Source organism: Harpia harpyja, chromosome 2 (genome assembly GCF_026419915.1).
Source record: "Harpia harpyja isolate bHarHar1 chromosome 2, bHarHar1 primary haplotype, whole genome shotgun sequence".
In the NCBI taxonomy this organism is placed as follows: Eukaryota; Metazoa; Chordata; class Aves; order Accipitriformes; family Accipitridae; genus Harpia; species Harpia harpyja.
The window spans coordinates 84,201,369-84,214,959 of NC_068941.1; the positions used below are offsets into that span (position 1 = coordinate 84,201,369).

Genomic DNA, 13,591 nt, shown 5'->3' on the forward strand with positions numbered 1-13,591 from the left:
CCATTATAAAATTATTTACATTATTATTGGAAGCCTGTTTCTCTCTACACAAGTCCTGATCCTGAAGTCCTTGGTTAAATTTTAATTGATTCTTTCCTAAGTGTTCTTTTTCCCATCACTTCCTTGTGATGACATCATTTCTTTCCAGTGATGTCCACGGGTGGTTGACCAAGGGATGGTAGAAGTAGGAAGCTGGTTCCAAAAAGTGTCACATATGCCTGTGGGCATTGAGTGCAAACTGAGTAAGACCCACAGATGGTGTTTTGTGTAAAGTGGTGTTTTTCTGATGAAAAACCGATGAAAAATGATTCTGCAGCTGACACTGGTGCAACATCAAACTGTGGGTGCTTTGCAAGCGAGACTAAGTGGAATTCCTACATCAGGATAAATTAATTACGGTAAATTAGTCTCCTTAGTTAAAAATCAGAAAACGTCTGCAGTGATGGCAGCAGATGGACATCAGATGAGTCCGTGCCAGAAGCCAGTTGCACTGGTGTGGTACACTGGCTGTGTGGATTGCTCTAACTGAACAAGTGGTTTCCAGGGAGGGGGATCCATCTTTGATCACCTTCAAGGTGAGTTGGGGGCTCTGATGCCTTTCAGCACCTGTCTTTCAGCTTAGACAGGTGCTTAATCAATTTTACACTGAGCAAAAAAGGGATAGTCCATGGATTAGCTGCCAGTGGGCAGCCAGCGTTGCTAAGGAAAAGTCTAAAAGCAGTGGCTAAGGATTTCTAGATAAAAAACAGGCTTTGCTTTCTGCCCACCTAAAAATCCAACTGGTTTGCTCCAGACCTTCAGTGGCAGCCAAAAGATGAAAAGGAACGGTTTGTTCAAGACTGCCCTACCTGCTCCTCAGCAGAATAGCAAGAAAACAAACCCAGGGCTTTTCCTCTTTGACATTTCTCAGTGATTTTGCTGATGTTTCTCCAGGTCTAAGATGAGTTCACTGGAGGCCAACATCTGCTTTTTAGGCGCTGTTGAGCTAAGCCCTTGCATTTGTCCATGAGGTGCCCATCTGATGCCCAGTGTGACAATCCATATTGGTTCAATTCTCAGCATGAGGATCAATGTTGACCTGTAACATCGAAACCTTCCCTGAGGAGAGAGGAGTCATGGGAGAGATGCACGTGAGGACAAATTGGTCCTTTAGTGGCACATGCTGGGGTTGCAGGAGGAGGTGAGAAAGCACTTGTGGTGTTTTCCTAACATCCTGGTCAGCTTTGAGCAGTTGTAAGAACATCATCCCAGCTAGGTATATCGCACCAGCCATATACCAATTTCCCAGTGACGATTCCCAATTGTCATCAAAGCACAGGGCTTGGAAAAGGCAGCTAAGAAGGGTTTCCTCTCCTGTGTTCATCAGCAAACCACATCTCCATCCAGCCTGCAGTGCCAAGCAAGAGTGTGGGAGATGACTTTGGTGCTCCTTCTGTATCTGCACTGTGAACAACCAGCACCCATCTCCCGCCAGGAAAAAAACCTGTATTTCACCCTGGGAGAAGTGTTCAATTCCAGTTCAACCCAATTTATCAGGTGTGGTTTGGGGTGAAACACACACTGGACAAGTCTGAAGGCTGTCTGGGGCCCTCCTGCTGGTGGGAAGGAATGGGGAGGGGGTGAGGATGGTGTGGCCAAAGCCTGTAGGGCTGGATCCTGTTGCAGAGGTGTGAGGATGAAGATGGCAGTTGGGACACCCGAACTGCCCCCGTGCTGGTCGCTTCCCCAAGGCAGCTTTCCGGGCAGGATCGCTGACATTTCCTTGAGCCCACCTAAACCACCCCTTCCTTTGGCCCTGCCAGTCCCTTTGTGGTCACTTTGGCCATGTGTGTAAGGAAAGGGAACAGAGCCCTTTCCCTGCCCAGTGCTCCTCCACCCACCCAGCCAGGGCAGCCATGGGTGCACAACCCACCGGGACATTCCCAGCAGGGTCCTGACACCTCTCCCCAGGAAAGGGCTGGAAGAACACTCATCGGCATGGAGCACATCTCAGAGGGTCACTTAATGGCTCTGAGCCTGTGCCCTAGCCCGGCTCCATTCACTGACATGAGCACAGCTCGGGCTCAGCCTGTTGCCCAGTTTCTACGAGGGCTTGCATGAGTTTTGAAGGCTTGCGTCTCTTTATAGCAACAGGGAAGAGGTTGATGATAATGAAGAGGCCTTTAATATAAATTTTACTTTAATGGACACATTTTACACAGTAAAATGATTGGCGTGTGCAGGGTTTCTAGATTCTCTTGCTGATTCTCTTGTAGGTGAGGTCTCCCATGGTCAGTGTCTGAAAAACAAAATGGAGAGTGTTAGCTTTTCATGGTGCTTGGCTCCAAACTCTACTTGGAAAGGATCTGGTCTTGCAAATCAAAACAAGACTGGTCCCCAGTCTATCTCCTATAAACTGAATTATTAAAGCTTTGGATTTCTTCATGAATATCCCAAAGCAGGTAGGGATAATCTGGCATCCCTCAACTGGGATCAGTCTGCTGCACCTCTCTCTTTAAAAGTGCCAAGCCCAGACACATACATACCTATACTGCTGGGTGGGTGAGAACATGCCTTTATTACATGAAACTTTGATCAGCAATGCCTACTGGGGTCTAAAAGAGTACATTTTAGATCGGACTATAATGAAAAACTGCCTTCAGTGCCTGGCCAACTGATCAACTTTGGCTGCAGAGCCTGAGTGCCAGCATGTGCTCATCTCCAGCACCTCCCAAAGTTCCCCAGCATCTCTGTAGGCTTTCTAGGGCCAGGCCGCTGAAGGCAGCTGTATGCACCATTACTCTGGCCATTGCCCTTCTCTTCTACACTTACATTGGTGATGGTGTCTCCGTTGAGTTCAGTGACAGATTTCAGCCCCTTCAGGTTTGCGACCAGTCTGTTGTTACCCTCCATCTGAACAACAGCCTGGTAGGAGGAGAAAGAAGCATTCATGTTATTGCTGGAGACCATCTCAACCCTTGCATTCTGTCCTTCCCCTTCTGTACTGAGTTGCCACCATCCCCTCTGCAAGCTGTTTGGAGTAAGCTGCTCCCCTAGTGATTTTGGCTTTCCTGGGAGGAGGAGGAGAGAGGGTTGTGGTGGTGGTGACTACAACACAAGTGTATGGATGTTTACTTTGGCCTCTCCAGGGATGTGATTTTGCTGCCGTACCTAATTCTCTCCCCTTCAGATTGAGACTGACTCACGGCTCCCACACTGTTAGATGCCAGAGCAGGGATCCTTGGCATCCCTTGGCATCACACCAACACATGAGTTTCGAGGAAGAAGAAGGAAGGCTCTTCACCCTGCCAATGCTGGTGCCTCCATGCAGCCCTGATGCTCCTTGGGGCAGCTCCTCATGCAGCACCCAAACGAAGGGGAGCTGCACGCCTCCAAGGAGAGGACTGCAGAGCCACCTGAGCTGGGCCAGGACATTCCATGTCACCTCCTCTCCACCCCCCACCTATTGCATATTGCTGCAGCAACCTCCTTTGGGGTGGGGTGACGGGGAGCTGGGTGACAGTATGGGGCTGGGGGGAGTCTTAGTCAAGGTGGGAAACTATTTAAGGAGCTTTCAGAAACTCATTTGTGGCTGGAAAGCTCTCAGAGGGACAGGCACATCTGCTGAGTCTCTGCCCCCAGAGGCTACAGACAGCACCGGCATCCCCAGGGCAACTATCACTGATCATAGAAATTACTCAAATAAATAACGCAGCAAAAACCATTTCTGTTCATCTGTCTGTCCAGCTAGAAGACATGTTCATCTGCCCTTGAGTTGCTACTTTATGGAGGGTAAAACTCTTCTAACAGCCATTTCCCCCTAGTTTATGTGCAAGGGAATTCAGTGATGCTGGAAATCATGACATAGCTGGTGTGGCTCTAATAGCCCAATTCACTGGGTGATCATCCCTCCTGCTTTCAAAAGTCCCTGCAGTATTATCTTCTCCCAAGGTAGAGGTGAGAGGCAATATTTGCCCGTGGCGCTGTCTTGACATTTCATGAACCATTGGAAACTAATGTCCAGGAACGGGAGCTGACCCAATTTGAAGGGTGATGGATCCTCACCTTGCCAAATCATCTCACCCAGTGCAAACAGAAGCAGTGGAAAAGGCTAGCAGAGAAGCTAACAGCCGCTGGGACTTAAAAGGAGAGATTTATTGGTTTAGGATTCATTGGCTGACTTTCCTGCACTACCTTTAAGTCAACAAAACAAAGGTGGGAGTATGTTTCATGTTGCAACATGACAGAAAGTCAACCCTTTTCCATCTCAAATCTTTCAGACCTTTTGCTGTCAGAAAAACTTATCAAAGCATCTTTATCCCCCTTTTCCAAATGGGCTATTAAAACACTGGCTTCCAGTGTTTCCCAAACTGGTTATTAAAATAGCTTTAGAAATGCAAGGCTTCATCTGCAGAAGTGCTGGTTGGGGAGCTTGTTTTATAAAAGCGAAGAGGGGAGGTGGGAACTTCAGAGTCTCAGGCTCTGAGTTTCTCAGGAAGGTGGCTCAGAAATGGACTGTCATTTTCAGAAATGTGTCCCTAAGAGACTTGCTGAGGACCTGCAGGGCAGCGGGTGTCACATCTACAGACTTGGTTTCAGCAATTAGCCCCTTCCCATTATACTAAATCATGCATGCAAACTCTGATAGACAGAACCAGGCTGGGGAATTACCCAGGTCTTTTCCCTGTGTCAGATTAACACCCGTGGTCTCGTCATTCCCTTTGCTCAAGTACAGAGGGAATGGCTGGAAAGGAAATTTAATATCCCTGAGCCCCTGCAGCCCTGGCAGAGGAGGAGCTGATCACTCACCTTGACTTTCTCTCCTGTCAGCATCTCCATCTCACACTCCTCCCCGATGACAAACTCGTTGTGCAGCACTTTGGAGCCAGTGGTCACAGTAATCTTGAACTTTTTTCCATCCTGCACAATTTCTGAGATGCTCTTGATGTCCTTGCCCTTCTGGATCTGATCATCGGGAAGCCCTGCCCGGGAACAAGAGACATTAGGTGGACCTTGGAGCCATTGGTGGGCAGGTTGCTACTGCTGAATGAATGTAGCAGGATTTGGGGACCCACAGCTGGGAGGATTTCTATTCCAGTGTGGAAACATCTCCCTTGTCTCACTGACCTGGCTGGGAGCAGAACAGCTACCTCCCTGGCTAAGCATCAATTGGAAAGAAAAAATCCTGTTTTCTTTCCTTCACTGAGAGGCAAGCAGAGAAAACGGAATAAATCGAGGCAGAATGGGGGAACCAAGTGGGTTTTTTTATGAGATTCAGGCTCCCTCAGAACCAGCTCACTGAAGTCTTCTCTCGAAGCCTGAAGCTGATCTGACAGGTAGAGCCCCTCCAGCACATAACTGTGCAGAATTAGTGCAAAGCCTCCTGAATCTCTGCAGGAGCACCTTCCCTGGCATGGACATGGGCGGAAATCTAGCTAGCCACATTCATCATTAAGCATTTAAACAACCCCAACTATTTTTCCGACAAATGGTGGAATCTGGGGCTTTGTAGCATTGCTAAGCAGCAGCACGGTGGGCTGAGCGATGTCCTGCTCGCCATCGACTTTCACAGCCTGACGGAGCAGATCTATAGCTGCCCTAAGCCACCAAGGTCCTGCTGGCTTATCACGTGTGTGCAGCACTCTGTTGTGCTGGCCTGTGGCTGCAGAGCTTGCTGGGACCATTTTCCTGCAAGCCATAAAATTTCACCCAGCATCTCCTGACCTCCAGCCACCAGCCAGAGAGATGCTTTCTCTTCTATTTTGAGATCACATCTCCACGCACATACATTTAAAAAACCCCAACAATTGCACGATCACAGACAGAAATAGGAAATCTGAGAGATGTTTTCAATCTACATCATCAGCACAGGTAGATTCCCAAATATCAGTGGGATCTGCAGAGGCAAAGCAGCACATAGCTCATGCAGGCACTTACCAAGGGCTTTCATAAAAGGCTCAAAATTTTCCTGGGACTGGAGTTCATACTTTCCAGTGAAGCTCATGATGGAAAAGCTCTCTGTGCTCCCAACACAAGAGAAGGTGCCTTGCTGGTAAGCAGAGCTTGGTTTTATAAGGTCCTTTTGCCTTAAAAGTTGGTCAGAGGTAAGATGATGTAATTCTTTTATGGCCATGTTCAAACATTAACATAAAACTGGGCAATGGTCAGTGATAAATTGCTCTACATTTTACAGACCTCGATTTACAACGTGGGGGCAGGGAAAATTCCGTAAACCCATTTTATGGAGGTAGCAACGTGGCATCCATAAACAATTATTAAAAAAAATTGTGCAAAGAGATCAATTATCAGAGGAACGAGCCAAATCATCTAATCAGCTTGCAGTCTGGAAGTGCACACCTGGAAGAGGAGAAAGCAGTGAAAGATTATGGTGTCCCCTGGAGCTGACACCGGTGGGGTTTCTATTCACTGATATGTGCACGCTGGGTCTTTAGCATTGGCATGAAGAGTAGTGACTGTACGCTGGCAGACACTAACTTGCTCATTCCTTCAGATGCCTAGCGGTCCTCTGTAATGGTGGGTTTTGGTGTAACCCAGATGTAGCGGTAGTCACAAAATCATCATTGTCCCCTAAGGAGAAAACACGACTCAAAATGAAATCCTGGGCTTGAATTGGCCCATGCTGAAGACTGCAGTTTAATTCAGACTCCATCACTATGACCTTGCCTCCAAGAAAGGGGTTTCGTGTGGATAGATGGACCAGTGCCATTAGTCATCTAGCAAGGCTATTGCCAGGAGCCACCACTAAAACCCCCTTTCCTCTCCTTTCCCCAGAGGAGCCACAGTCACTCGTGTACTGAAGGAGCATCCCAGCCCTCAGAGCTGCATTTCTCCCAAATGCCACGTCAGAATTAGGGCCAGCGGCAGCCTCCAAGCTGAGCCCAATTCCTCCCTCCAAAGCAGGACTCGGGGCTGGGCTCCTCTCCCAGTGTGGTCCCCTTGGCTGAGCATCCCGAGTTGCTGCACGGCATCTGAGCATCCACCCTCTGGGTCTGGACTCCCAGTCTCACCTTCTTGCTCCCATCTCATCCTCTGCCCCAATGAATTCCTCCTGCCTCCCAAAGTCACCAGCTCAGGGATTTTCCCCTTTTTCACTCACATGCCTTCTCCTCTTTGCAATCCTTCCATTCTGCCTTCTCATAGCATCTTTGGCTTTTTTTAAGTGAAATCATGGATGAGCATGAAAAAACCCCTGTCTCCTTCCAATCTGGAGATGGTGTCAGAGCCCTCTGCAGCCGACTGTCCCGCTCCTGCAGGCTCAGCCCGGGGCTGCCGCCCTCCTCCACGCTCTGTGCTGCAGTGGTGCGCAGTGACGCTGCCCGGGCTAGATTTAGCCTCAGTTTCTGGTTAATTAGTACAGACAGTGTCTGCCTGACAAGGCAGGAGAGGGAAAAACTCTGCCGGTGGGGTGGGTGGTAGGTGAAGTTGACTGGGGGGGGGGATGTCCATAGGGGACATCGCCCCTCCGCACCATGGAGGGCGTCAGGCAGGTTCAGAGAGCACTCATGGGGGGTGGGCTGATTCAGCAATTTCTCCAAACAAACAGCTTTTCAGCTTTTTTCCCTTTTATCCCCCGCTTCCCAACAGGAATGACATGACCTTAGGAATTGCATTTCATTTTTCCCCCGTCCCAGGTGAATACCTCGGGGTCACACGAGGCCGTGCTGCCACATGTCCCTTTTCAGTGTCTTCTTCATGGGGACAGTGGTGACTGACCACTCCGGCCGGGTCCTGGCAGCAGCCGGAGCTGGCAGTTCCCTGCCTCCCACCAGGCAATGTCCTCCAGCCACGGGCCTCCTGGAAGCACACGTGTGCCTCCCACGCATTCATGCCCTGGACCTCCAGCAGCTCCTCCAGGCATTTCAGATCCCCTCTCTTTGCACAGTGGGGAGAGAGATTCAGACTTGAAAAAACACCTGAATATTTTTCTATCATCTGACTCATTTTGGAGCCCAGCACTCCCAATGCACTGTGGGGTGATCACCATGGGAAAGCTCCAGCTCTGCACGGCTCATTTTTGCCCCACCATCATCAACCGGAGCAGCCTGGAGTTGTGGTTTCCATTCGTTTTTCAGCGAGATGCACTCCCAGACTGGCCACATCTGACCACATCCCACTGCTGGGGGGGATGCCCTGTTGTCACCCATTTCCACATGCAGGCTAGGGAGAAGGGGTAACCACTAAGTCAGTAGGGAGAGACCTTTCTCAGGTAACCTCAGCCACGTCCAGTGTCATGAGTACCTCTGAGCTGATATTGAGGTAAGCCGAAGGAGAGAAGTAGGAGAAACACGTCATGAGTAGTGTCCCAGGGCTGCCTATCCCCCTCCAGCCTCTCCAAATGAAGCCTACATGCCTAGGGCATTTGTAAATGTTTCATATTATCCAAGATGAAACCAATCTTAGGTGCTTGAAGGAGCACCTTATTTTCCCCAGCCCCTGAGGAAGCCTGACATCTCAGCCACCACAGACTTCCCAGGTTCACAATCTCCCTGGGAGACCCATTCCAGCTTGAAAGGAGATACAACTACCAAGCTAATGAGACCTGACCCTAAGACAGGATTTGGAAAAGCCCACCAGGTTTTGTACCACAGACTTTTAAATGGTTATCATGCCTAATCTGGAGCTAAACCACTTAGAAAACCACCAGAAACTGGGTGAGAACTCCCTCTGGGCAGGCCAGGCTCCTAAGGTCTGGATGTCACCCATCAAATGTTAAAAGGGGGATATAATTATTCAGGACTCTCTTGGTAATTGGGCAGAAATTGTTTGAGTAGTTGGCAGAAATGGGCAACTCATGAGAGAATTCACCCCATTTGGGACCCAAGTTGTTTTCTGCAGGTATCCGCTCCTCTTCTACTTATTGTGGATAGATATAAAATATCCATGTACCCAGCTTCGGTGTGTTGGATAAATGTGGACTATGGATCACTGCTGGCAAGTTTGGAATGCAACCAACTGATTTTTGATTAATGATCAAAAATAAAACCTCTTTGTTTTGTCTGCAAGTGTTCTGTCAGACTTGTGTGCTTTTATTTCCCCTAGTAAAGAAATGCAGAAGTTCTTATAAAAAAAGAAGAAACCTTTACTGAATGAAATTTGGCCAGGGTAATTATTATCTAGCCAGGCCTGCTGAGCAAACAGCAGGGGAGATAAACTTAATCTCAATAGCAAAGTTCAGAATACTTGTGCATCTCCCCACCAGAATACAGGATCTTTTAAAACGTGACATCATTTTAGCTTTCCAGGGCCAAGAAAATGCACCTGATTTACATTAACACAAGGCCAAGTCAACTGACCATTTGATTAAGACTAAATCCATATCCTAAAACCTGGACCTGGTTTGTAGAAAGAGGAAAAGGCATGGATCATTTTCAAAAACTATTGAGGAAGCCCTGTCTTGTGGGAAGCCAGCGGGTACTTTTGTGTTTAAGTTGCTTTGAAAATAAAGCGTAGGATCTTAGAAGCTTTTCAGAAAAAAAAGGACCAAGTGTCTCATTTCTGCTTTTCGCACCTGGATCGAAGATATGGACACGGAAATCTTCTCAGGTCTCTCCTAGCCATGGAGGTATCCGAATGCTCTGTGTCCCAAGGTGATGAATCAGAGAAATGCCGCTTTGGGAGGGACCTCTGAAGGTCTCTGGTTCACCCTCCTGCTCCAAGCAAGACCATCACCAACACCAGATCAGCTCAGCCGTGGCTTTGGCAAAACCTCAAAAACCACCTCCTCTGCCTCTCTGGGTACCCATCCTGGGGCTGCACCACCCACCTCTTGAAGAAGAGGTGCTCAACCCAAACCTCCCAAAGTGCAATTTGTGGCCAGTGCCTCATGTTGTAACATCTGCCGTAATCAAAAAGAGTTTGGCCCTGTCATCTCTGTAGCTGCCTGTGGAGCAGTTGCAGGCTGTTATCACCTTCCCTCAACCCTTCCCTGGGATTCCCAGTTCCAGCTCCCACTTTTACTCAGTGTCTGCCAGGGCACTGGGAAACCACCCTCCTACGTGCACTTCTTCTTGACGATTTGGACATTATGGTGGGGAACAGGATTTTGAGTCTCAGGGCTCCTGCAGCAAAAATCCTTCCCTGCCTCCTCCAGTTTGAATTAGAGCTCTTATTTAAGCTCTGAACTATGAAAGGGACTTTACAGCTGGAGCGCTGTGTGGTGAGAGGCACTTCATTCTAGCCCAGGATGGGGTGCTTGGCAGCCTTGTGGAGGTCTGGGAATGTCTTCATGCACCTCTCCTCTATCTCTCTTGCTCTTCTTATCTATCCCACCAATGACTCCCCAGACTTTGTGAAGCCTTTGGTTTCACCTCAGTGCTTTGGGAATCTGGGACTGGGCTCTACGCTGAAATTTTCTTAGCCCAAATGTGAAAGGCTACAAGCCAGGGCTTTTGCTGATTCAGTCATGTATTTCTCTAATGCAGGTCCAGCTGGACACCCCAAAACCCCTAGCCATTTTTTGAAGAGCTTGGACACAAACTTGCCAATCACAGATCCCCAGGTGGGCTTCCCTCATTCTCAACCCATATTATTGCTTGGGTGATCCCTATTTCTGCTCTGCTTGTACCTGGGAGCTTGGTCTGCTGCCCAGTTTTCACATCTTTGGTCTGATTATCTTTAACCTTGAGGAACAAAGGTTTCTTCAGCAGGCCACATGACTGCATTGCTTCAAAAGGTTGGATGGGATGGGAAAAGATGCTGCTGCCACTGTCAACTCTCTGTCCCCCTTGGTTTCCACCAAGTTTTCATTGTGCTGCATTACCAAGACAGCACTGAGATGAAATACGGCACCTTTCCCACATTTTTCTCTTTTTAAAACAGCTGTGGCAGTCTCCTGGGTGCTGGCTGCCTCCAAGCTGTAACTTCCAAGCCGTAGACATGCAAGCACCGGTTCATATTGGTTTAGATTAGATATGCCATTATCAGAGCCTTGATAAGACTGCCGAAAGCGGCAGCTTGTACAGAGTGCTGCTGCTTGATAAAGCTTTTCATTAATGCCAAAATTCAGCAAAGGCCAGCCCTCAGCCCTTGTCATCTTTTTTACAAAGGTCCCAAAGGGAGCAAAGGCTCAATGTTGCTTCTGCAAGGGCAAGGCAGCAGTTTAACTGATAGCATGAGACCTATCGCTGCCTTAGCTTTGCTTGCCTATGATCACCTGAGGAGCACAGCTTACAGAAGAGCTGGCCTTTGCTTTCGGGGTCTTGCTTTACAGCAGGAATAAAGCTGCTGGCTCTGCCACTTGCCTCCCACCCTCTTGCCTCAAACATCTGCGGTGTAGTGCTGTTGCCTCTCTCCGGGCACGTGGACCCCAGCTCAGCCCCTCAGAGGGCATGTGTTGTCCCTGCAGCTTGGACTTTGGTGGGATGAAGGTGTCCTCCATCCCACCGCCCAGCTTATGGAGTCAGGGGACAAGGACTGAAGATGGTGCTTGTTGCTTATGGAGCTAGTTTGTGCCAGGGCACGGAAAGAAAATGTTGGGAAAGAAATGGAGCCGTTAGCAGTTAATGTTCTTGAGTAAGGAAGGTCTGGAAGAGTTCCCCAAAGCAGAGCCAATGAACATTTAACCAATGCAAATGTGTTTCATCTCACCCCACCACACGTCTGCAGTGCAGATGTCTCCATCTGATCCGGGCGCATGAAGAGCCCCTGAGACACAGTGGGGATAAATAAACCTTGGTCTGACCAAGTGGAGACTTGCATGTTGAGATGCAAAGAGCAGCAGCCTCCAAGAGCCTACAGATGGTCAGATGAGCTCCAGTCCTGGAGGGACACCTGGCTGTCACTGTGGGCCTGTGCTCACTTCTCCAGCTGGCCTGTGCTCTCCTCTATCCTGATTTATCAAGCACAGCCGCTCACTTAATGACTGCTCACAGTGGGTTGCAGCTAATTAGTCAAGCAGAGCTTCTCAGGCCCATATAGACATGAGGAGGAGCCTGTACATCTACGTGCCCTACTGTTTGCACGTGAGTCCTGATGTGCAACCCATCTCACCACACACATGCACTATACGAATGTCCCGTTCCCTGAAATGGCTTTTCATAAATGTAGTGTCACTGTCAAAGCAATTGACTTGGTGTCCCACACCCATGATATCTAGTGGAGGGAGCCTCATGCTCCGGGGTGATCATCACCCTGGTATCTTCACCACTCCAGAGTGAATGTGCAGATGCGCTGTGCCAAAGACCACCGTTCCTGTCTCTCTCTGAGCCAAATATATAACCACAGTTTCTGTTTAAAAGAAAGGAAAGTCCAAACAAAAGACCCCAAGACTTTCCCTAGCAGATGGTGCTTCTTGGCTGGGGAAAGCAATGACACAAGAGCTATGCACCAACCAGAGGCTTAGTGCTGAGGCAGGACACTGCTGCAAGAAGGGCAGAGAGGTTGCATGGGGTCTGAGAGCACCTGAGTTTTCACCAGGTTCACCATGGAGCACCAGGGAGATGCTCTATGGGAAATCACCGTGGTGCCAGCAAGGCCAGAGCTGTGGACAAAGCCCAGGACTGCCACCGTGCATGTCCCACTTGGCGCTGCTGCCGTGTTTGCTATAGTTAAAGCACCTCCCTGAGCACAGGTATCCCCATTTTGCACATAATGGAGCACACAGAAACTGACTGACTTTCCCGAAGTCACCTGGAGAAGCTGATGAAGCAAACATGCTGTAACTGCTCAGCCTCCACAGCATCTTCCTTGTCGTGTCCCTAGCGGGTGGTCCCAGAGCCCATATCCTATGGGTCTGCAGATTTTGAGATAAAATTCGGCCCTGGGGTTTAATGTAAACTTTGGCATATTAGGACCAGATTGCACAACGCTCTCCAGGTAATAGCATCTTCAACGTCCCACCGCGGGAGCCAGCATTGCACAATCCCATCCTCGCACTTCCTTTCTGCTCTGCCTTTACGAGTGGGTCCTGCACTTTGGTCTACAAGTCCCAAACCACAACATGGATGTCCTTGAGCTTGTTGTGAAACACGTCGCAGTGAGGAAAGAGCATCGCACCCAGCCGTGGGGAAAGAGCCAATGCCCTGGCAGCTCCTTGCCCTGCAAAATCACCAGAGGTGGAGGTGGAAAAGTGTGTGTGTGCACATTTGTAGGTGAGAAGATGTGTCCCACGTGGAAGTCCTACCTCATGTCAGCTGAGATACTGGCAACTTATATCAGATTTAGAAAGAGGAGAAAAGAGCTACATTTGCCGTAACAGAGGGGCAGCTTCTTGCACTTTAATTCGTTTATAGTTGTACATTTTTGCCTTGTATCTCCATGACATGAGGCTCAAACAAATGATTCTGGGTGCACGTTTGCCTGTGCAACTGCAGACATTCTCTGCAAACTTTCCTAGCCCCGTTCCTGCTATGGATCTCCAAACCTCAGCAACGTGTGGGTCTGCCTCTAAGAAAGGCAGAACTGAAATAGTTTGATTTCTGGCCAAAACCTTACAGTTTTTACCAGGAATCTCCCCGTTTTCTCTGCCAAAGTTCATACTTCTGTGCATGAGAGGGCAGGGGACACAGAACATCCTCAACAACCCCCAGCAACAAGCTTATATATTTTTTCTCAGGCAACATAACACGCTTCCCACCGGGACGTACTCTGTATG

At 48.9% G+C, this 13,591-nt stretch overlaps 1 protein-coding gene across 1 annotated transcript; it reads right to left on the reverse strand.

Annotated features, from left to right (window-relative positions):
- Positions 1-2,145: 2,145 nt before the first annotated feature.
- On the reverse strand, positions 2,146-6,070 carry FABP1 (fatty acid binding protein 1). Its single transcript, XM_052780784.1, has 4 exons — positions 5,917-6,070; positions 4,789-4,961; positions 2,812-2,904; positions 2,146-2,278 (listed from the first exon to the last, which is right to left on the reverse strand). The coding sequence occupies exons 1-4, from the start codon at positions 5,981-5,983 to the stop codon at positions 2,228-2,230; spliced, it is 384 nt and encodes a 127-aa protein (XP_052636744.1). The 5' UTR covers positions 5,984-6,070; the 3' UTR covers positions 2,146-2,227.
- Between the last annotated feature and the right edge of the window lie 7,521 nt (positions 6,071-13,591).